We start from the raw sequence: 25,877 nt of genomic DNA, 5'->3' as shown, positions 1-25,877 counted from the left end.
CCTTGAATTCCCTAATACCCAGAATGTATCTGGCCCACTGTATGCATTTAACAAATGTTTATTGAATGACTGGTTAGTAACACAGTAGTTAAGTGAATGATTGGGTCGACACAGGGGATGTATTGGTGGTTAGCAGTAAGGAGATGAAGGAGAAGTCACCGACTGAGCCAGTCCGTATTGCTGGCCAGGGGAAGTGAGGAAGAAAAAGCTAAGGCCTATTCCTTATGTGGCTCATCTTCTAACATCTGTACAGGGAAGTTATTGAGAGAATTGGCTCAGGTTTGAGCATCCAGACAGGGAAATTCTTGAGAGCAACACCTTGACTTTCCATGACCTTGTACCTCACTATTATGAATGATGCCTCCCCTTTAGTTGAGTAATGTTTTGCATTGCTCCATTGAACTAACAGCAGTGCCAGATTTTCACTATACTAACACCTCCTGAAATGCAGCTCACTTTCTTGCCCTTTTGCTTCAGATCCAGATTTGCAAAATATGTGACCCTTTACATGCAAATTAGCATTCAGATATTATCAGATTCACAATTCTAGCCATTGGTTCTCAAAATGAGAAAGAGAATAAGTCCACAAACTGAGAACTGTTTTCCCTAACAGACAACAGCTGTTCAGACAAGAAAACAAACCTAAGGGAGGTACATTTGTGAGGACCCAAGTGCACTCTAGAGTTTATTGCAGTTGAGCATGGGTTATGAGCCTCTTCAGCACCTCGTCCCAAAAGGTAGAAATTTCTCAGGAAAAAGGATGTTCTGTGTGGGGAGGGCTGTGGGCAAGCAGTAGAATCATATTCTGCCAGCATGGTGAGCTCAGAGGACAAAGTGACAGAAATCAATGTCTGTCAAGCAGCCAAGTCTAGCATATGCCCTATCCCCACTGGAGTGTGTATGCAGCTCCTTCCATTGTAACTCTGGTTCCTTCCAGAACTTCAGGACACTTGTGGTAAGGTCTTCATGGGCTGAAATGCCAGCATAGGAAATATGATTTTTAAAGTATGGTGACATGTTTAGAAAGTAAGGTCTTTCTACAACTTACAGGACTTAACAGGGAGAAGTCACAGCCCTGCTAATTGAGTCTTTGACTAAATGGCAATCACAGTAATTTTCCCCACATTGGTGATAACTCAAAATCTTCAGACAAGAGAGGCACCTTATTCATCATCTATAAATTCTTTCTTATTCTAATATAGTCTTAAAAATTCTCATGACAAAAGTACCAGCATTTGTTTTGCTACTTTATCTTCTCATATGGAGTATGTGCTATAAAAACTAAAATAAGTTCATACGTCCTCCCTCCCCTTGCAAGAATAAACTATCACTGACTTGGAGAGTAAATAAGCCCATACCCCAAATTAATCTGATGTAAATTCCTATTGATATTCTATTCTTATCGTTCCAGTTTTAGTATATGTGCTGCCAAAGCGAGTACTGATACTCTATTCTTAGAAGTAGGGATTTCCTGATAACCTTGCTCCTAATAATGTTTCCTTTTAGACTGTGTAAACATCACTCCTCCAGGCAAAATAATTTCAGCTCTTTTCTCCTGAGTTCTGGTTTTCAGTACTTTATTCTTTCAAGTCCTCTCACTCCTGTTTGGCTGAGAGGTCTACTTTCCATATTTATGCAGTATCAGCAGTACTATCTTCTTTCACCATTCAGACATGCCATCTTCCTGCTGTTTGCTGTTCATCTAGCAATCTGCCTGTAATTTGTCTTTGTGAGTTCATTTCTGGCACAGTGAATTAGTCAGGTCATCCATTTACAATTTATGAGCCCTGTTTCTCCCCTTGTCTATTTACCTTTTCTGTAGATGTGTTGTTTGGTTTGTTTCTAAGTAGCCTTGACCAAATGGACAAGGGAAAGAATGTGGGTTCATTATTTGTGATTGACAAAAAGTTAAAATTTTGAGTGAGGGGGCTGGGGATTTAGCTCAGTGGTTGCACCACCTGCCTCGCAAGTACAAGGACCTGAGTTTGATCCCCGGTACCAAAAAAAAAAATTTTGAGTGAGGTGTAGTATACATTGTTCAGGCTGTTGTTTCAGGATACTAACAGTTCAGAGAGGCAGCACTTTGCAGTAAGATAAATACCACCTGTGAATTTGGAGAAAGGTGAGAGTCACAGCTTTCCCAATTCTCTGTGACTAGTTCCATAGCCTCTCTTAACCTCAGTTTCCTTATACTTTTAAGTGGAAATAATGATACCTACATGCTAGAGTTGAGCAAACTGTGTAATGTAAGTGAGCACTTAATGTGTTATTAGAAAGTGGCAAGTTTTGAAGACTTGGCTGGTTTTGTTATGATGAGTGATAATTATTCATGGAAATGTTACATGGGGATTTTCATCCAGTCTTAAAGTCTGTGTTCGTGTAAATTATTAGTACAAATATAATACATATTTAACATAATTTTATATAAAACATGTAATCAGCTTTACACAGAGATTGTTACTATGAAAAGCAGAACTAGAAGGAGGGAGGAGAACAGGAGGATAAATCTATAGTCCCTGCCTTGTGACCACTGGCATGTTAGATTGATTTATCAATGAAAGAGGAATGGAAAATTGGAGGAAAGACACACCATACTTATGCAGACAGCTCCAACAAGTCAGGTTGTGCTGAGTGATAACTTTTTCATAACTTGAGCTCTAATTTAGGAATATTATCATAAGAGGCTCAAGGATAAAAGGGAAGCAGTGTATCTTTAAGATTAAGCATGAGGCCTGTGGATGTTGTGCAGTGGCAGAGTACATGCATAGCATGCAGAAGGCCCTGAGTTCGATCCCTAGTACCACCAGAAAAAGATTAAGCATGATTTTGGTGCTATAGGGCTTGATAATGTTAGAGAATTTTTAATGTATTGGTCTTCCCTGTCTTCAGCAGTGATCATGCCTTTCTGTAAATGAATTAGCCCTTCTGTGTGGGATCATCTCATGAGAGGTCCAGCTTATAAGAGCTCCAGAAGCCCCCATACTTGATTGAGTGTCAGGCTTCACAGCCAACAATCACATGGTCCTCCTTGGGTGGTGGAGGGTAGGGAGCTCAGGCCATCATCTTGCCCTGTGGCTGCCTGGATTCATGGATGGAAATGCAAGCTGGGTTATATTCACTCTTACATTTTCACTTTGAAGTTGAAACCAGGATTAGCTGACCCTGGAGGCTGTTTTAAGGAAATATCTTCACAGTTCCTTTTATCTTGATGCTTGTCACTAAAGTGTTGTGAAAATTTTGTTCCTATCTGTAATTCCTATAATAGATCTGGTATTCCCACTTCTGATCTCTGAAACCCCTTAAGACCTCATTAAATTAGTGCTCCATCTGTCTGGATCAGAATCAACAAATCTCTCACTGCTTCTCCATCACAACCCTCTGCCTCTTTCTTCCCTGCTTAGCTGATTTTACTTAGATGGCATCCCCGAGCTTTGGGCTTTTTCAGTACAAGAAGTTTCTGACATGCGTATTTGGATTTCAGCCTGCTTTTTCAATGGAAATGATGGCCAGAAACTCCTCATGAGCCACCACAGGAACTCTATTCCCCCATCTCTTCCCTTTCCAGAAAGCGTTCTCTTTGTCTTTCTGCCCCATCACTTGGAGGATGACAGAACAGCATGACTTAATACCAGGGTTGTAGCCTGTGATGGGTCCCAGAAGCACTGTGACACCATTTTTTCCTTTAATCCTCATGTCCCATTTGACTCCTGAGAAAAGTGGGAGGCTTCCACCTATGGAATAGTCCCCAGGTCACACAGCTGGAGACCCTATGCCCAGGGACAGAAGAGAAGAGTCATCTGGTCTACCTGCTCACCACCTCCCCAAGCCATGGGAACCACCACTGGGTAATTTGCGGACCCAGATGACCAGTGCTTCAGTAAGAAATATAGGTGACTATGCCCCAGGGTGATTGCCTCTATTAATAGAAACACCATTATGCAGAGCTAAGTTAGGATTTGTGACACCAAATTAAATGAGACAATACATGTAATGAACATTGTAGAACTATGCTATTCCTATGCTTGTGCTCAGACCTGAGATCTAACTACTTTTTAGTAAAAATACTTAATTTTCATAATATACTATTTAACATTCTCTATTTTGTTTTTTAAACCAGTATTCTCAAAACTGTCACCCCGCTTTATTTTTTTGGTGGTGGGGGGTACTGGGAATTGAACTCGGGACCTTGCGTTTACAAGGCAGGCGCCGGAACCACTGAGCTAAATTCCCAGCCCTAGCCCGCTTTATTTTGCTGAGACCAGTGTGTGTTACCCTCTTTTGCTCACCAGAAGGTCAAAAGCTTAAACACTGTGTTCCCTTCACTGCCTGGCAGCGCCCCATCATCTCCATCTGCTGGGGCCACCGGGACTCACGACTGCTGATGGCCTCAGGGCCGGCCCTGTACGTAGTTCGTGTGGAGCATCGGGTGTCCAGCCTGCAGTTGCTGTGCCAGCAGGCCATCGCCAACACTCTTCGAGAAGACAAGGATGTCAGCAAGCTGACCTTACCCCCCCGCCTCTGTTCTTACCTCTCTACTGCTTTCATCCCCACCATTAAGGTAAAGCCTTCCACTTTCCCTGATCCTCCTTCCTCTCCTGTACGCCACCCACTGCTCACCAAGAGGAGGACAGAGATAAGACAGATGGGGGAGGATACCAGAGCACACACACAGCACTCATCTGCTTTTCCACCAGAGTGCCTGGGGATCGCTGCCTGTGGACTGGGGTCCTACCATGCCTGCATGGAAGATCCATGCTTGCAGTCCATGCTGATCATCCCTGTTAGTGCTGGTGTAAGATTCACCTAGGGTGATGGGCCTTATCTTTCTTATGGCCTCCCTGGTTCTCCCAGCTTGACTCCTATGTCATCCTGATGATCAAAGGAATGACCATTTATTTAGCACCTCTTATATACTAAACATTGCACAAATAACCTTATGAAATCTATTTGGTTCAATCCTGACTTCAGGCAGATGCTGATAGTATTCCCATTTGAGAAAACAAGAAAGAAGTTTGTAAAAGTAAGTGACTTGCCCCATATATAGTTAGAAGAATAGTCAGGATTAGACTCAGTGCAATTCTGTGGCCACCTTACCTCTCTTCTGTGCTAATGGGCGACCCCTACACAGGACAGCTGCTAGCTATATTTTATACAGACTATCTCCAGAAATGGTGGCAGCATGTGGAATAGACCTACCAGTTGCTGCTCATGGGTTTCCCTTAACTTCTAAGTATCAGATTGATTTCTTTTGATAATTTTTCACTTTTACATCAGACTTTTAAAATCTCTTGTGATGTTTTTCTAAGTTGCCTTACAACATTAATTCCACACCAGCAGTTCTCAACCCTGATATATTATATTGTACTAGAAAAAACAGATGATGTGCACCCACAGCTGTGAACCACTGTGGATGGTTCACATGGTGAACTACACCATGTAACTAACCTCTGTCAAGTTGCCAACCTGTACTCTGTTGGAGTGACAGCAACTTCTTAGCTGACCTGCCCTGTACCTTCTCTGTTTCTTTCTCTGTGTCTCTGGAATTCCATCTTTCTTTTTCTGCCTGTGTCCTACTCTAGCCCCCAATTCCAGACCCCAACAACATGCGAGACTTTGTCAGCTACCCCTCGGCTGGCAACGAGCGGCTACATTGCACCATGAAACGCACAGAGGATGACCCGGAGGTGGGTGGCCCATGCTACACACTCTACCTAGAGTACCTGGGTGGGCTTGTACCCATCCTTAAGGGGAGGCGTGTCAGCAAGCTTCGGCCAGAGTTCGTCATCATGGACCCAAGGACAGACAGCAAATCAGGTAGGCCTCTCTCACCAGAGCAACTGAAACCTTATTCTTGCATGGTTGTAGAATGTCAGACCTTGTAACTCATGTAGAGAGAATCCTGTTTGTGAAGTGTGAGCATGTGTTGGCTAGCATGGTATGTTCTAAAGTTATTATATTTCAGATCCCTTACTTCTCTAAATATCCTAACAGACTTTTTAAACAGTGTTTCATAGGCATCAGGTAGTTGGGGTTGTGAATAGTCAAAGGGAAGCCAGCACAGGCCTTCTAGCACCAAGAAAGTCCTCTCACAGTTATGGATTAAGCATACATTGAATACCATAATACAGTATTGAGTCAATTTGAAAATAGCAAGGTATGTTTCTGCCGTCTTCAAGTAGATGATAAAATTAAACTTTTTAAAATCTTCAGCCTACTTCTCAACCATTTGCCTCTGCGCCTCATTAATCCACTGTTAGCTGCTTTTTAGCTGATTTACCAGTGAAAATTTCTTGCTCATCCCAAAGGTTTTGATATGATGAATCACTGTCCTTCTAAAATTCCCTCCTGTGCTGATCATCATTGCTCAGTTGTATTAGTCAGCTTTCCTGTTGCTGGGACAAAATACCCAATACCCACATCTTTTTTTTTCTTTTTAATTCTTTTATTGGTACATTTTAGGTATACAACACATTTACATTGCTCATTGGGAACTTGTACCTTTACATGATGCATCTTGGTTCTTATTTTTTCCCCATTCCTAGCCCTCCCTTCACCCCCTCCACCCTTCCCTATTTACAAAGACTTTGTTTCCATTTTTTCTACTTCTCACAATTTTTCCTTTCCCTTCTTTCCTTTCCTCTGCCCCTCCCAATACCCCTACCCCTTTGGACCTTTTCTTCCTACTTTGCATTATCAATTATTCATTCTAATCATTGGTACATTTTAGATATACAATATAATGACATTCATCATTGGAAATTTGCACCTTTACATATCTTGGTTCTTATTTTTCACCCTTCCCCTGCCCTCCCTTCAACCCCTCCATCCCTCCCTATTTACAAAGACTTTGGTTCCATTTTTCCATTTTCTCTTATTAATTCCGTTCCCTTCTTTCCTTTCCCCTACCCTTCCCACTTCCCCTTCCCCTTTGCCCCTTTTCTTCCTATTTCACATTATCTATTATACCTTTTAATCCTTATTTACACTTTCAGCTTCTCACACCAGAGAAACTATTCCATTACCTATTATACATTTTAGTCCTTATTTACACTTTCAGTTTCTCACAGCAGAAAAACTATTAGGTATTTATACATGTGTGTCCTATTTATTTCACTTAAGAGTATCCCCTCGATGTGCATCCACTTAGCTATAAATGTCTCTAATTTCTCATTTTTTATGGCTGAGTAGTATTCCATTTTATAAAAACAGCACATTTTCTTTATCCGGTCTCAAGTTGATGGGCATTTGGGCTGTTTCCAAGTTTTAGCTATCACAAACTGTGCTGCTATGAACATGGGCACACATATATCACTGTGGTATGATTCTTTTAATTCTTTGGGGAAGATCCCCAGCAGTGGAATAACGGGGTCAAATGGGACTTCCAGTCCTAGTTCTTTGAGGTATCTCCATACTGATTTCCACAGTGGTTGCACCAGTCTACACTCCCACCAGCAGTGGAGCAGGGTTCCTCTTTCCCCACAGCCCCGCCAGCATTTGTTATTGGTTGATTTCATGATAGCAGCCATTCTTTCTGGAGTGAAGTGGAATCTCAGTGTTGTTTTCATTTGCATCTCTCGAATGACCAGTGATGTTGAACATTTTTTCACATGTTTATTTGCAATTTCTACTTCTTTGTCTGAGAAATGTCTGTTCATTTCAGATGCCTATTTTCAGATTGGGTCTTTAAATTTGGGAGGTCTGATCTTTTTAAGTTCTTTGAAGAGGTCTTTGATTTCTTTCGTTAGGTTGATTCCTAGGTATTTCAGTTTTTTGGATGCTATTGCAAAAGGAATTATTTGCCCTATTTCTCAGCGAGTCTGTTATTCTTGTAGAGGAAAGCTATTGATTTTTATGTGTTGACCTTGTATCCAGCTACTTTACTGAATTTGGTTATTAAGTCTAGAAGACTTTTGGTGGAGTTCTTGGGGTCTTCTATATAGACTATCATGTCATCTGCAAATAAGGACAATTTGACTTCTTCATTTCCTATCTTTATTCCTTTTATTTCTTTTTCTTGTCTAATTGCCATGGAAAATGTTTCCAAAACTATATTGAACAAGAGTGGTGATAGTGGACATCCTTGTCTTGTTCCTGATTTTAGTGTGAAGGATTTCAGTTTTTGACCATTTAGTATGATATTGGCTGTTGGTTTTTCATAGATGGCTTTTATCAGTTTGAGGTAGAGACCATCTATTCCAATTTTTTGTAGGGTTTTTATCATCAACACATGTTGGATTTTGTCAAATGCATTTTCTGCATCTATGGTTTTTATTGATACAGTGTGTTACATTGATTGATTTGCTTATGTTGAACCATCCCTGCATCCCTGGGATGAATCCCACTTGATGAGGGTGTATGATCTTCTTGATGATCTTCATTCTATTTGCCAGTATCTTATTAAAGTATTTTGCATCTATATTCATTAGTAAGATTGGCCTATAGTTTTCTTTTCTGGTTAGGTCTTTCTCTGCTTTGGGGATCAAGGTGATGCTTGCTTCCAGGAATGAATTTGGGAATATTGCTTCTCTTTCAATTTCATTGAAGAGTTTAAATAGTAGTGGCAGTAGTTCCTCTCTAAATGTCTTGTAGAATTCAGTAGTGAAGCTATCAGGACCTGGGCTTTTCTTAGTTGGTAAGTTTTTAATTACATTTTCAGTTTCATTGGTTGATATTGGGTCATTTAGAATTTTTAGGCCTTCTTCGTTCAACTTTAGTAATTCATATGTATCTAGGAATCTGTCCATTTCTTCTGTGTTTTCCAACTTATTGGCATATAGGTTCTGGCAGTAGGTATTGATGATCCTCTGGATTTCTGAGGGTTTGTCAATTTTGTTGATTCTTTCGAAGAACCAACTCTTGGCTTCATTGATTTTTTGGTATTGTTTTCTTAGTCTCCATTGCATTGATTTCTGCCCTGATCTTTATAATTTCCTCCTTTCTATGGGCTTTGGGTTTGTCCTGCTCTTCTTTCTCTAGGAGCTTGAGGTTCAGCATCAGGTTGTTTAATTGGGCTCTCTCTGTTTTCCTAATATGAGTATTCACTGCTATGAATTTCCCTCATAAGACTGCTTTCCTTGTGTCCCATAGATCCTGATATGTTGTATTGTCATTGTCATTTATTTGAAGGAACTGTTGGATTTCTTCTTTAATTTCCTATGTGACCCATTGGTTATTCAGAAGTGTGTTATTCAATTTCTATGTGTTTATGAAGTTTTGGGGGTTTCTTTTGTTATTGATCTCCAATTTCATCACACTATGATCTGATAATATGCAGGAGATAACGTTAATTCCTTTGCACTTACTTCAACATGTTCTATGTGTGAGTATGTGGTCTATTTTGGAGAATGACCCATGTGCATCTGAGAAGAATGTGTGTTCTGATTTTGTGGGGTGGAACAGTCTGTAAACATCTGTGAAGTTCATTTGTTCAAGAGTTCAGTTGAGTTCTAGTATTTCATTACCTATTTTTTGTCTAGTTGATCTATCTATTTGTGACCGTGGGGTGTTGAAGTCCCCCACTACAATTGTATTAGTGCATATATGACTTTTCATGTCTGTTAGTATTTGTTTTATATAGTTGGATGCACTAGTGTTTGGTGCCTAGATATTTATGATTGTCATCTCTTCCTGTTGGATTGTTCCCTTTACAAAGATGTAGTGTCCTTCTTTGTCTCTCTTAATGAGCAACACCCACATCTTAAAGGAGAGGTTTAATTTCGCTCATCGTTTTGGGGTTTCAGTCCATACTTGGCTGGTTTGAAGGCAGAAAGGGCACGGTAGAAGACCATAGCAGAGGAAAGCTGCTCACCGTATGGCAGCCAGGAAGCAGAGAGAGAAGGGAGGAGTCAGGGACAGGAACACACCCTTCCAGGTCACACCCCCTTACTCATTGACCCACTTCCAGTCAGGCCCTAGAGTCTTAACAGCACATTCAGCTATGAATTTATCAGTGGATTAATTCACTAATGAGTATAACACTCCCATGATATAATCACCTTCCATAAGCCCCATCTCTGAATAATGTGACTTTTGGTGGACATTTTAGATCTAAACCATAATATCAGTCAGTGTCATTGCCCAGCTGAAGATGCTCTTGCATACCTCTCTCCAGGATTCCAGACTTTTGAGTTTTGTACCACTTAGTCCTAGTTCAGTACCTCCCTGTGAAATCTTCCCCATCACCTACCACAGAATAAACAGCACTGTTCTCAGTGCCCATAACCAGTCATGGACTGGTGGTGTCCTGATGAGAGCACTGTGGTCATTGTGCTCTGATGTCTTCCTCCCTGCCTGAATCCTGAGTGTCTGGAGGGAGGAAAGTATTTCATCTTTATACCCTCAGTGCCTTATAAACACCAAAACAGCAGTATTTGGGTTAGATTTGTTTTCATTAATTCACTTATACTTTTCCACTATTTTTGACCGTCACTCTGTAAATCCCTTATGATGCCTCTAAAGCTACCATGACGTGGATGCCTAGAGTCATCCTAAATCATACAGTGGGCTTGTTCCGCCGCAGCTTCATTCACCTGCACTAGTATTTTATGCAGTTACTCCGCCTCTTCTATGCATTGTTTGCTTAGCATCTGTGGCAGATTCTGCTGTCAGTGTTGCCATATAACATCAAAAGCAGTAAAGCTCTACTTTAAAACTTGCTACTTTGACCAGGAGGGGCCGGGGATTTAGCTCAGTGGTTTTGCCGCCTGCTGCACAAGCGCAAGGACCTGAGATCGATCCCCGGTACCAAAAAAAAAAAAAAATTGCTACTTTGGACACCCTGAACTGATAGCACAGGAAGTACCAAAGCAGATGCATGAGGCTCTAGAAAATTTGAAAACAGAAATGATCTCCCAGATAAATACAGACATGGCGAGCAGAGTGAAAGACATGATTAGAAGCTCTAGAGCAGAAACAGATAAGAAAATAGATGAGATCAGAAACATGTTGGAAGCCATGAATGCCCAGCATAAGAAAAAAATGGAAAACATGATCACCCAACATAAGAAAGAAATGGCATCCATGAAACAGATTCAAACAGATATTTAGGAGATTAAAAACTCCATTGAAAGCATGCAGAGCAGACTAAGAGGATCTGAAGGCAGAATATCACATACAGAAGACAGGATTGCGGTTAAAGACCATGAAAACAGAGATTTCTTAAAGATAGTAAGGGACCATGAGAAATCAATCCAACAGCTGCTAGATGATGCAAAGGAGAATAACATATGACTCATAGGAGTCCAAGAAAAAACAGGAGAAAGTACAACGGACATAAAAAAACTGTTCACAGAAGTAATAGTAGGTAACTTCCCAGACAGAGGTAGAGAATTTGATGTACAGATAAGTGAGGCATATAGAACTCCAAGCAGCCATGACCAAAAAAAATCTACACCTAGACATATAATAGTCAAGATCCCAGAAACCCAGCAGAAGAACAAAATTCTACAGGCAGTTAGAGAAAAGAAACAAATCACCTACAAAGGAAAACCCATCAGAATCACTGCATACTTCTCAACACAAACCCTCAAATCAAGGAGAGCCTGGAGTGAAGTATTTCAAGCCCTCAAAGAAAATAACTTCCAACCTAGACTATTGTATCCGGCAAAATTATCTTTCAAAATCAATGGGGAAATTAGATATTTCCATGACAAAGAGCACCTGAGAAATTTCATGAACACTAAACCAGCACTCCAAACAATTTTAAGCAATATCCTAGAAAAAGACAATGAAGGTCACAACTCCGTGAGGCCCAGCAGAGAGAAGGCACCACGCAAGGTAAGACACTAAAGTGAAACGGGGGTAAGAAATAAAAGAGCCAACAAGAGTAAAACATCATGACAAGGATGAGTCAATATCTGTCAATTATAACTGTCAATGTTAATGGCCTCAAATCACCATTCAAAAGAAATAGACTGGCAGAATGGATTAAGAAGCAAAACCCAGCAATATGCTGTATATAAGAAACACACCTAACTCAAAAGGAAATCCATAGACTGAAAGTAAAAGGATGGAAAACAGTTCTCCACGCGACAAGAACCCAGAAAAAAGCAGTCATAGCAATCTTTTTTTTTTTTGGTACTGGGGATCAAACTTGGGACCTTGTGCTTGTGAGGCAGGTGGTGCAACCACTGAGCTAAATCCCCGGCCCATTAGGCATAGCAATCTTATTTGCAGACGAAGTAGATTTCAAACCAAAACTAATTAAGAGAGACAAAGATGGTCACTACATCCTTGTGAAAGGAACAATCCAAGAGGAAGAGATGACAATCCTAAATATGTATGCACCAAATACGAATGGCCCCAACTATACAAAGCAAATATCAATGGACATGAAAAACCAAATAAGCACTAATACAATTGTAGTGGGGGACCTCAACACCCCTGTCTGTCACAAATAGACAGATCAACTAGAAAAAAAAAATAACAATGAAATTCTAGAACTAAACCAAGCTATTGAACAAAGGGACTTAGATGTTTACAGAGTGTTCCACCCCACAAAATCAGGATACACATTCTTTTCAGCTGCACACGGGTCATTCTCCAAAATAGATCACATGCTAGCTCATAGAACATATCTAAGTAAATGTAAAAGAATCGAAGTTATCCCCTGTATATTATCAGACCGTAGTGCAATACAATTGGAGATCAAAAACATAAGAAACCACAAAACTCCCACAAACACTTGGAAATTGAACAACACCCTCTTGATCAACCAATGGGTGACAGAGGAAATTAAAGAAGAAATTGAACAGTTTCTACAAGTAAATGATAATGCCAGTTCAACGTACAGGAATCTGTGGGACACAATGAAAGGAGTTCTATGCGGGAAATTCATAGCAGTGAATGCCGATATTAGCACCACAGAAAGAACTCTGTTAAATAACTTAATGCAGAACATGAAGCTCCTAGAAGAAGAAGAGCATAACAAACCCAAAGCTCGTATAAGAAAGGAAATTAAAGATCTGAGCAGAAATCAATGAAATGAAGACAAAGAGAACAATACAAAAAATCATTGAATCACAGTTGGTTTTTTGAAAGAATAAATAAAATCTATAAACCTTAAGCCAACCTTATCAAAAAAAGGAAAGAAAAGGCTCAAATCCATGCAATTAAGAATGAAAAAGGTCGTGTGGAACACACGCCGAATCAGCCCTCTGCAGACAGGCAGGTCTGTGCACGCCCTACCGAGGTCCTGAGTCACGCGGAAGACACTGGATCACCCCACTGCAGACAGGCAGCCACCTGATTCCACATTACCAAGGCCCAGAGGACACCAGACCAAGGTACTGAGTCCCACTGTTCCCGGCCCAGAGGTAGGGGCTTCTGAGCCGTTGTCCCACTGCTTCTGGTCCAGAGGAAGGGGCTTCCCGGTCACCATCCCACCCGCTGCTCCCAGCCCAGAGGAAAGGGCTTTTGGGCCACCTTCTGTCCCGCTGCTCCTGGTCCAGAGGAAGGGGTTTCCCGGCCACCATCCCTCCGGCTGCTCCCAGCCAACAGGAAAGGGCTTTTGGGTCACCATCCCTACCGCTGCTCCTGGCCCCTGTCCCACCTCACCCAGCTCAGAGGAGGTAATCCGTGCGGGCGCTAACAGCCGCCTGCCCCAGTCGAAATGAGAAAACACATAAATAAGTCTCAAAACCAGACTTCCAGATCACCTACAGCAACCCCAAAGGGAGATGAGATGGAACCCTCTGATACTCAACCACCTGGACCCACTGAACTGGCAACAAAAGAGGATCTGGAAAAAATGAAATCAGAAATAATTTCTCAGATAACAGAAATTGTGCCCTTAGTGCAAGACATGATTAATAAATCTAGAGAGGAGCTGAGGAACATGATGGAATCCCAACGTAAGAAACAAATGGAATCCATAAAACAGATGCAAATAGATTTCCAGGACATGAAAAACTCCATTGAAAGTCTACACAGAAGAAGGAGCCAGTGTGAGGACAGAATTTCAGATATAGAAGATAAGATTGCAATTAGTGACCAGGAAAAGAAAAATTGCTTCAAAATTCTAAGGGAACATGAGAAGTTAATCTAGCAGCTGCTAGATGATGCAAAAAAGAATAACATAAGACTGATTGGGCTCAATGAAGAAACAGGAGAGAGTACAGATGACATAAAAAATCTCTTCACAGAAATAATGGCAGAAAACTTCCCAAGCAGGAGAAAAGAGCTTGACATACAGATAAGTGAGGCATATAGGACTCCAAATAGCCTTGAGCAAAAAAAATCTACCCATAGGCATATAATTGTTAAGATTCCAGAAACACAACAGAAGAACAAAGTTCTCCAAGCAGTGAGAGAAAAGAAACAAATCCCATACAAAGGAAAGCCCATCAGAATGACAGCAGACTTCTCAACACAAACCATCAAGGCAAGAAGAGCTTGGAGTGACCTATTCCAAGCCCTAAAAGAAAACAGCCTCCAACCCAGATTGATGTACCCTGCAAAACTATCTTTCAAAATGGATGGAGAAATAAGATACTTTCATGACAAAGAGCACCTTAGGAACTTCGTGAATACCAAACCAGCACTCCAAAGAATTTTACACAATATCCTAGGAACAGACATTGAGGATCACAACCCCAGGAAGCAAAGCAGAATGAACCCATCTGGCATGACAAGAAATTAAATGTAAAGGGGGAGAACCCAACAAAATGAAAAAGTCATGGCAATGACAAGTCAATACGTTTCAGTTATAACCATCAACATTAATGGTCTCAATTCACCAATCAAAAGAAATACACTGGCAGAATGGGTCAAGAAGCAAAATCCAACAATATGCTGCATACAAGAAACACAATTCATTCAAAAGGAAACTCATAGACTGAAAGTTAAAGGGTGGAAAACAATACTGCATGTGACAGGAACCCGAAAAAAAGCAGGAGTATCTATCCTCTTGGCAGATCAAGAAGATTTCAAACCCACACTGATTAAGAGAGACGAAGAAGGACACTACATCTTTGTAAAGGGAAGAATCCAAGAGGAAGAGATGACAATCTTAAATATCTATGCACCAAACACTAGTGCACCCAACTATTTAAAACAGATACTAACGGACATGAAAAGCCATATATGCACTAATACAATTGTAGTGGGGGACCTCAACACCCCACTGTCACAAATAGATAGATCAACTAGACTAAAAGTAAGTAATGAAATACTAGAACTCAATCGAACTCTTGAACAAATGAACTTAACAGATGTTTATAGAGTCTTCCACCCCCCAAAATCAGAATGTACATTCTTCTCAGATGCACATGGGTCATTCTCCAAAATAGACCACATACTCACACATAGAACATGTTGAAGTAAGTGCAAAGGAATTGAAGTTATCCCCTGTATATTATCAGACCATAGTGCGATGAAATTGGAGATCCATAGCAAAAGAAACTCAAAAAATTTCATAAACATATGGAAATTGAACAACACACTTCTGAATAACCAATGGGTCACAGAGGAAATTAAAAAAGAAATCAGACAGTTCCTTCAGTTAAATGACAATGACAATACAACATATTGAAATCTATGGGACACAATGAAAGCAGTCTTACGAGGGAAATTCATAGCAGTGAATATGCATATTTGAAAACAGAGAGCCCAATTAAACAACCTGATCCTGAACCTCAAGCTTCTAGAAAAAGAAGAGCAGGACAACCCCAAAGCTCATACAAGGGAAGAAATTATAAAGATCAGAGGAGAAATCAATGCAATGGAGACTAAGAGAACGATACAAAAAATCAATGAAGCCAAGAGTTGGTTCTTTGAAAGAATCAACAAAATTGATAAACCTTTAGTGAACCTTGTCAGAAAAAGGAAAGAAAAGGCCCAAATCCATGCAATTAGGAATGAAAAGGGTGAAATTACAACAGACCCAGCAGAAATCCAGAGGATCATCAATACCTACTTCCAGAACCTATACGCCAATAAGATGGACAACAGAAGAAATGGACAGATTCCTAGATACATATGAATTACCAAAGTTGAATGAAGAACACCTAAAAATTCTGAACAACCCAATATCAACCAATGAAATTGAAAATGTAATTAAGAACTTATCAACTAAGAAAAGCCCGGGTCCTGATGGCTTCACTGCTGAATTCTACAAGACATTTAGAGAGGAACTGCTGCCGCTACTGTTTAAACTCTTCAGTGAAATTGAAAGGGAAGCAATCCTCCCAAATTCATTCCTGGAAGCAAGCATCACCTTGATCCCCAAAGCAGAGAAAGACCCAAGTGAAAAAGAGAACTATAGGCCAATCTCACTAATGAACATAGATGCAAAAATCCTTAATAAGATACTGGCAAACAGAATGCAGAAGATCATCAAGAAGATCATACACCCTGATCAAGTGGGATTCATCCCAGGGGTGCAGGGATGGTTCAATATACGAAAATCAATGAATGTAATACACTATATCAGTAGAGCCAAGGACAAAAACCATATGATTCTCTCCATAGACGCAGAAAAAGCATTTGACAAAATCCAACATGCATTTATGATAAAAACCCTACAAAAACTTGGAATAGATGGTCTCTACCTCAAACTGATAGAATCCATCTATGAAAAACCAACCGCCAGTATCATACCAAATGGTCAAAAACTGAAATCCCTCACACTAAAATCAGGAACAAGACAAGGATGTCCACTATCACCACTCTTGTTCAATATAGTTCTGGAAACATTAGGCACGGAAATTAGACAAGGGAAAGAAATAAAAGGAATAAAGATAGGAAATGAAGAAGTCAAATTGTCCTTATTTGCAAATGACATGATACTCTATATAGAAGACCCCAAGAACTCCACCAAAAGTCTTCTAGACTTAATAACCAAATTCAGTCAAGTAACTGGTTACAAGGTCAACACACAAAAATCAATAGCTTTCCTCTACACCAATGACAGACTCACTGAGAGAGAAATGGGGCAAATAATTCCTTTCACAATAGCATCCAAAATGAAATACCTAGGAATCATCCTAACGAAAGAAATCAAACACCTCTTCTCTGAAAACTATGGCACTCTGAAAAGAGAGGTTGAAGATGATATCAGAAAATGGACAGACATCCCCTGCTCCTGGGTAGGAAGCATTAATATAGTGAAAATGGCCATACTTCCAAAACTGCTACATAGATTTAATGCAATTCCAATTGAGATCCCAGCAGCATACTTCATAGACCTCGAGAAAACAATCCAAAAATTCATTTGGAGCAAGAAGAGACCCAGAAGAGCAAAAGCAATTCTAGGTAACAGAGACATGGCAGGGGGTATCACAATCCCCAACCTGCAACTATACTACAAAGCTACTGGGATAAAAACAGCATGGTACTGACAGAGAAACAGACTTGAGGACCAGTGCAACAGATTAGAAGATGCAGAAACAACGCCAGACACACTCAGCCATCTCATCTTCGATAAAGTAGCCAAACACCCTCACTGGAGGAAAGATAGCCTCTTTAATAAATGGTGCTGGAAAAATTGGGCTTCAACTTGCCAAAGATTAAAACTAGACCTGTATCTCTCACCATGCACTAAACTAAAATCAAAATAGATTAAAGATCTAAATATTAAAATAGAAACTCTGAACCAGTTGGAACAGAGATTAGGTAGTACCCTTGAAGACATCGGTGTAGGAAAAGATTTTATGAACAAAACCTCAGTTGCCCATGAACTAGCAAAAACAGTCAACAGATGGGATCTCTTCTTATTAAAAAGCTTCTGCACAGCAAGAGAAACCACCAGCAGTATGAAGAGACAATCCACAATGTGGGAAAAAATCTTCACCTGCTCTTCCTCAGACAAAGGTCTACTATCTCAAATCTATAAAGAACGTGAAAAGATCAGACCTCCCAAATTTAAAGACCCAATCTGAAAATGGGCATCTGAAATGAACAGACATTTCTCAGACAAAGAAGTAGAAATTGCAAAGAAACATGTGAAAAAATGTTCAACGTCACTGGTCATTCGAGAGATGCAAATGAAAACAACACTGAGATTCCACTTCACTCCAGAAAGAATGGCTGCTATCATGAAATCAACCAATAACAAATGCTGGCGGGGCTGTGGGGAAAGAGGAACCCTGCTCCACTGCTGGTGGGAGTGTAGACTGGTGCAAGCACTGTGGAAATCACTATGGAGATACCTCAAAGAACTAGGACTGGAAGTCCCATTTGACCCCGTTATTCCACTGCTGGGGATCTTCCGCAAAGAATTAAAAGAATCATACCGCAGTGATATATGTGTGTCTATGTTCAGAGCAGTGCAGTTTGTAATAGCTAAAACTTGGAAACAGCCCAAATGCCCATCAACTGGAGACTGGATAAAGAAAATGTGGTTTTTTAATAAAATGGAGTACTACTCAGCCATAAAAAATGAGAAATTAGAGACATTTATAGCTAAGTGGATGCACATTGAGGGGATACTCTTAAGTGAAATAAATAGGACACAGATGTGTAAATACTGAATAGTTTTTCTGGTGTGAGAAACTGAAAGTGTAGATAAGGACTAAATGTATAATAGGTCATGTGAAATAGGAAGAAAAGGGGCAAAGGGGAAGGAAGTGGGAGGGCTAGGGGAAAGGATAGAAGGGAATGGGATTAATATGAGAAAATGGAAAAATAGGAACAAAATTTTTGTAAATAGGGAAGGATTGAGGGGTTGAAGGGAGGGCTGGGCAAGGGTGAAAAACAAGAACCAAGAGAGACTATGTTAAGGTGCAAATTTCCAATGATGAATATCATTATATTGTATACCTAAAATGTACCAATGATTAGAATGAATAATCGATAATGTGAAATAGGAATAAAAGGTCCAAAGGGGTAGGGGTAGTGGGAGGCACAGGGGAAAGGAAAGAAGGGAAAGGAAAAAATGATGAGAAATGGAAAAAATGGAAATAAAGTCTTTGTAAATGGGGAAGGGTGGAGGGCGTGAAGGGAGGGCTAGGAATGGGGAAAAAATAAGAACCAAGATGCATTATATAAAGGTACAATTCCCAATGAGAAATGTAATTGTGTTGTGTACCTACAATGTACCAGTAAAAGAATTTAATACAAAAAAACAAACAAAAAAAAGAATGAAAAAGGTGAAGCCACAGTAAATCCAGCAGAAATCCAGAGAATCATCAATACCTACTTTGAGAACCTGTACTCTAATAAAATGGAAAACACAGAAGAAATGGACAGATTCCTAGATACATACAAATTGCCCAAATTAAATGAAGAAGATACAGAAATTCTAAACAGCCCAATAACAATGAGTGAAATTGAAAATGCAATAAAAAACTTACCAATAAAGAAAAGCCCAGGTCCTGATGGCTTCACTGCTGAATTCTACAAGACATTTAAAGAAGACCAATCGCCATTCCTCTTTAAACTCATCAAGGAAATTGAAAGGAAAGCAATACTTCCAAATTCATTCCTGGAAGCAAGTGTTACTTTGATTCCAAAACCAGGGAAAAACCCAACCCCAAAAGAGAACTACAGACCAATTTCCCTAGTGAACTTAGATGCAAAAATCCTCAACAAGATACTGGCAAAAAGAATACCGAGTGCCATCAAGAAAATCATACACCCTGACCAAGTCAGATTTATCCCAGGGATGCAAGGATGGTTCAACATTCATAAATCAATAAATGTAATACACCATATTAACAGAGTCAAGGACAAAAACCATACGATCATCTCAATAGGTGCAGAAGAAGCATTCGACAAAATCCAGCACCCATTCATGATAAAAACCCTACAGAAATTGGAATAGGAGGTCTTTATCTCAGCCTGATTAAGGCTACCTATGAAAAACCAACAGCCAACATCATACTAAATGATCAAAAACTGAAAACTTTCACACTAAAATCAGGAACAAGACAAGGATGCCCACTATCACCACTCCTGTTCAATATAGTTCTGGAAACATTAGCCACAGCAATTAGAAAAGAGAAAGAAATAAAAGGAATAAAGATAGGAAAGGAAGAAGTTAAACTGTCATTATTTGCTGATGATATGATACTTTACATAGAAGATCCAAAAAACTCAGTCGAAAGTCTTCTAGACCTAATTGACAGATTCAGTAGAGTAGCTGGATACAAGGTCGACACTCAAAAAACAATAGCCTTCTTTTATGCAAATAGCAGACCCATCGAGAGAGAAATTCGGGAAATAATTCCTTTTACAATAACTTCTAAAAAAATGAAATATCGGGCCAGGGGTTTAGCTCAGTGGTTCCATCGCGTGCCTTGCAAGTTCAAGGACCTGAGTTCAATCCCTGGTACCAAAAAAAAAAAAAAAGAAAGAAATATCTAGGAATCAGTGTAACAAAGGAAGCAAAAGACCTCTACACTGAAAACTACAGCACTCTGAAGAAGGAGGTCGAGGAAGACGTAAGAAAATGGAAAGACATCCCTTGTTCCTGAGTAGGAAGAACCAATATAGTGAAAATGGCCATACTTCCAAAACTACTATATAGATTCAATGCAATGCCAATTGAAATTCCAACAATATACTTCACAGAACTAGAGAAAATAATCAAAAAATTCATTTGGAAACAGAAGAGAGCTAGAATAGCAAAAGCAGTTCTAGGCAACAGAGACATGGCTGGAGTATCACAATCCCCAACTTGAAACTATACTACAAAGCTACTGTGATAAAAACAGCATGGTAGTGGCAAAGAAACAGACCCAAAGATCAGTGGAATAGATTAGAAGATGCAGAAACAACTCCAGACATACTCAGTCACCTCATCTTTGACAAAGGAACCAACCACCCTCATTGGAGGAAAGATAGCCTATTCAATAAATGGTGTTGGAAAAACTGGATTTCAGCCTGTCAGAGATTAAAACTAGACCCATACCTATCACCACGCACTAAACTAAGATCGAAGTGGATTAAAGATCTAAATATTAAGTCAGAAACACTAAACTTGCTGGAAGATAGGTTAGGTAGAACTCCTGGTGATATTGGCATAGGAAGAGACTTTATGAACAAATGTTCAGTAGAACGGGAGCTAGCACAAAGAATCAACAACTTGGATGTCATCATATTAAAAAGCTTCTGCACTGCAAGAGAAACTACCAGCAGAGCTAAGAGACAACCTACAATGTGGGAAGAAATATTTAGCAGCTATAGCTCAGACAAAGGTCTACTATCAAGAATATGTAAAGAATTGAAAAAAATCAGACCCCCCCCAAATTCAAAGACCCAATTCAAAATTGGGCATCCAAAATGAACAGACATTTCTCAGACAAAGAAGTAAAAGCAGCAAGCAAATATATGAAAAAATGTTCAACGTCACTCGTCATTCAAGAGATGCAGATGAAAACAACACTGAGATTCCACCTCACCCCAGAAAGAATGGCTGCTATCAAGAAATCAACCAATAACAAATGCTGGTGGGGTTGTGGAGAGAAAGGAACTCTTCTCCATTGTTGGTGGGAGTGCAGACTGGTGCAACCACTGAGGAAATCACTATGGAGATACCTCAAAGAACTAGGATTAGGGGTCCCATTTAACCCAGCTATTTACCTGCTGGGTATCTTCCCCAAAGAAGTAAAAGAATCATACCACAGCGATATATGTGCACCTATTTTTATAGCGGCACAGTTTGTAATAGCTAAAGCTTGGAAACAGGCCAAGTGCCCATCGACTGAAAACTGGATAAAGAAGATGTGGTTTTTTTATAAAATGGAGTACTACTCAGCCATAAAGAATGAGAAACTAGAGATATTCATCGCTAAATGGATGCATATTGAGGTGTTACTCTTAAGAGAAATAAATAGGACACACATGTGTAGATACTGAACAATTTCTCTAGTGTGAGAAATTGAAAGTGTAAATAATGATGAAAATGATTGAAATGAGTAATTGATAATTTGAAATAAGAAAACGTCCAAGGGTTTGGTGATGGTGGGAGAGGAAGGGGAAAGGGAAGAAGGGAAAGAAAATTTATGAGGAAAAAAATGGAATCAAACTGTGTAAATAGGGAAGGGTGGAGGGGGTGAAGGGTGCAAATGGGAGAAAAAATAAAAACTAAGATACATCATGTTCTGGTACAAATACCTATTGATAAATGTAAATATTTTATACCTACAATGTACCAATAAATATATATATATTTAAAAAATTGGATACTTGTCATTTGTTTGTTTCTTGACACAGGACAAACTAGTACAAAGAGCAAAGCAAGTATAAGAATTGGGGACTGGCAGGGAGGCAGCAGGTAGAAAGAAAGGATAAGGAATGCAGAAAAGAGAGCAGACATTAACTTAGAAGGAAAACTTGGTTTCAGAGAAAGAGAAAAGGAAAGCCAGTCACTGGTTGATGGAGACCGGAGAGAGGTACACGGGACAGGTTCTCAGCAGAGCCTACACACGTGTTCTCATTGGATGTGAGTATCTTGAAGTGTCTTCCCCTGGATACAACTCCCTAAAACCTATGCTGAAGTTGAATCTTAGGATCACTTGGGTGAAGAGCTTGTGTACTTACCCATGTGCCTGATTCTCACAGTGGGCAGGAGATGCTATGGGCATCAAAGCTGTACCTCTCCAGGCCAGACTCAAGGCCTAACCTGACCATGCTAAATGCCTGTTTTTCCCTAATGTCACGTTTATCAGCTCATATCAAGCACAGCTGACTGTACTGCTAATAATCTTTTGGGGGAATGAGGTGTTTTATTTTGATAATTTTTATAATTAAAAGTTGTAAGGCAGAGCAAATCAACAGATGTTCCCCCTACTTGATCAGGTACTTGAGTCTCCTGGGAGTGGTAAGTAGTACTAGGGTATCTCTTGCTTTTAAGGGATTTTTAAACCCTTATGGGTGACAAGAAAATTTAAGCACTTGAAAAGTTCAATTAAAAGGTCAAGATTTAAATACCTCGTGACAAAAATAGAAGCTGTATCACAAGGCACAATATGAGTAATTGCCAACTGAATGGTACATATAAACTAGCACAGAGGACAAAGTGATTCCTGACTTTGAAAAGCCAGGAATGCCTCATGATGAACTCTTTCAAGCTTCCTTGTAATTGTTTTTGAAAAGGTTATCTTTGGACTACCTCGGTGCAAATCACCTGGTGGTATATTAAATAATTTAAGTTCCTTGGCTCATTCCTTAGATGGGGCTCTAGGTCTAGGGTAGAGCCTAGAAATCTGCAACTGAGTGGATGCCCCCAGGTGATTTTTTATGCACTAAACTTAGTGATCCACTGTTGTAATTGTTCTCTAAATGACTTGACAAATATATTCCTCAAAATTACCAATATTTTTAAACTAAATAGAATGAGTTGTGTGTGTATATTAGTGAAAAATCCACAAAGTTTCAAAAGGAACCTTTAATCAGTTTTTTAGGGACTGAATTCTCAAATTTATGTGTTAAAGTACTAACTGCTAATGTTACTAAATTTAGATAATAGGGCTTTTAGGACATAATTGAAGTTAAATGAGATTATAAGGGTGGAGTCCTAATCTGATAGGATTATTAACCTTCTAAGGAAGAGAGAAGTCTCTCTTTCCACACACTGGTACAAAGGAAAGGCAACTGTCTGCAGGTCATGAAGAGCCTGCCTCAGGAACCATGATGACACTTTGATGTTGAGACTTTTCAGCCTCCACAAGTCTCTGTCTCTGTCTCTCTTTCTCTGTCTCTCTCTCTCTCTCTCTCTCTCTCTGTCTCTCTGTCTCTCTCTCTCTCTCTCTCTATATATATATATACATATATATATGTGTGTGTGTGTGTATGTATGTATGTATATGTGTATACTCACACACACATACCAGGGTTCTTCAGAGAAAGAAAACTAATACTATAGGTGGATGCAAATTTTGGCACTGAGAGTGAGTTGTTGCTTTAACAAATAATGAAACAGATGAAAGAAGCTTTGGTACTGGCTAATGGGTAGAGGCTGGAAGTGTTTTGAATTGCACTGTAGAAATACAGTTTTAAGGGCAACTCTGGTAAGGTCTCAGGTGGAATTGAGCATGTTATTTAAAGCTGGAGGAAAAGTAATCATTATAAAGTCAGAATTTGGCAGAAGAGTGTTCTAGTGTGTGCAAAAATACATAACTTTCAAGTGATGAAATCAGATATATAACTAAGAAAATTTCTAAGCAAAGTGTAGAAGGAGTGGTTTGGCTCCTTCTGACTACTTGCAGTAACATGGGAAAGGAAAGAGATGAACTGAAGAAGGAGTTGGTAAACTAGAAGTATCCAGAACCTGAAGATTTTGCAAATTCACAGCCTATTCATTGCAAAAATGAGAAATCCTATTCTGAATACAGTACCAAAGATGTGACTGAACTGTCGTTTGATAAAGAGTTTATGAAATTGTACAAACAAAACCACTTCCAATTTGAACTAAAAGGAATGAAAATGGAATGAAATTCAGGAAGGCAGATAGACTTATTGGATTTGACAGGTCAGGATGATAGAACTATTTGGCTGCTATATTGCTCTATTCTTAAGAAGAAGGGAAAATGTCCCCAAAGGTAGTTGAGAAATCAGCAGTACCACTTCCTTGGTTTCAGCAGTCAAATGGCCTCTCCCTGGAACCCTGGAGGCAGAGTTTCTTGGAGCCATGAGGGTGATGCTGCTCCCCAGTGGGCCTGAAGGGTAGAGTATTCCACTAAAGAGAGTTATTCTCAAGTCTTAAGGTCTAATGGGATTGTCTTGCTGGCTTTTGGACTTGGTTTGGACTTAGCACCCCTTCCTTGCTTTCAGTTTCTCCTTGTGTAATTGGAATGTCTACACTGTGCCTGTCCCACTATCCTGTATTGGTAGCACATAATTTGTCTGGTTTCTTAGGTTCACAGCTGGAAAGTACTTTATCTCAAGTCCCGTCTGTATCTGATTAAGATATTTAGACAAGACTAGATTTTAGAGTTGATGCTAGAATGAGTTAAGACTTTAACTTGGGCTATTGGAATGGAATAAATGTATTTCGTATGGGAAAAAGACATTAATTTTCGAGATGCCAGAGGCAGAATGCCATGGGGTGAATTGCAACCCCCTCAAAATTCCTGTGTTGCAGTCCTAACCCTCCATGTGACTGTATTTGGAGATAAGTCTTTTTAGGGGTTAATTAAGGTTTAATGAGGTCATAAGGAAGGAGACTAATCTGATAGGATTAGTGGCCTTAGAAGAACCTGGAATAGAGATACTCTATCCATCCACTGCTCCAATGAAAGGCCATCTCAGCATAGCACAAAGACATTTATCTATAAATCAGGAAGAGCTCCCACTAGGATCTTGCCATACTGCTTTACTAATGTGGGACTTCTAGCCTCTGAACCTATGAGAAAATAAATTTCTGTTGTAGAAGCCCACCCAGTCTATGGAACTTGGTGGTGGTAACCTAAGCAGACTAAGACAGGGAATATATTAAAATGTGATTAGAACAGCGTTTGAAGCCAGGTGTGGTGGCATACGCTTGTAATCCTAGCACTCTGGGAGACTGAGGCAGGATGATCCTAAGTTTGAGCCCAGCCTGGGCAACTTAGCTAGTTAGTGAGACTCTGTCCCAAAATAAGGGCTGGGGGGTATAGTTCAATGTGAGGGCCCTATATTCATCACTAGTACAAACACACACCAAAATCTAATTCAGGTTGCATATTTGGAAAACCTTCAAAATTGGAATGTGAATCCCAGGTATTATAGTTCTCTTAGTGCCCAAAGACCAATCCCAGTTTATGGTTTGTTTTTTTTTTGGTACCAGGGATTGAACTCGGGACCTTGTGCTTGTGAGGCAGGCGCCAAAACCACTAAGCTAAATCCCCAGCCCCCTAGTTTATGTTTTTTTATACCTTGGATGTTCCAGAATTTCCATGATGACTTGATGGTACAGAATCTTTAGATTTCTTTTTCTTTTTTTTTTTTTGGTACCGGGG

The 25,877-nt window shown here is 39.8% G+C and overlaps 1 protein-coding gene across 8 annotated transcripts in view; it reads left to right on the top strand.

The window, feature by feature from the left end:
* The window catches only part of Tulp4 (TUB like protein 4), a 224,590-nt gene that overhangs the window by 170,216 nt on the left and 28,497 nt on the right, over positions 1-25,877 (top strand). For all 8 annotated transcript variants that reach the window (XM_021251970.2, XM_021251971.2, XM_004874558.3 and 5 more), the window contains 2 exons: positions 4,334-4,558; positions 5,580-5,814. In XM_021251970.2, coding sequence (XP_021107629.2) covers positions 4,334-4,558; positions 5,580-5,814 — 460 coding nt within the window. The remainder of the gene's footprint in view (positions 1-4,333; positions 4,559-5,579; positions 5,815-25,877) is intronic.

Source organism: Heterocephalus glaber, unplaced genomic scaffold (genome assembly GCF_053883595.1).
Source record: "Heterocephalus glaber isolate CG9 unplaced genomic scaffold, H.glaber_assembly_v1.0 deba00001523, whole genome shotgun sequence".
NCBI lineage: Eukaryota > Metazoa > Chordata > Mammalia > Rodentia > Bathyergidae > Heterocephalus > Heterocephalus glaber.
Note: the sequence above shows the minus strand (reverse complement) of the source record. Positions and strands in the feature narration are given on the sequence as shown.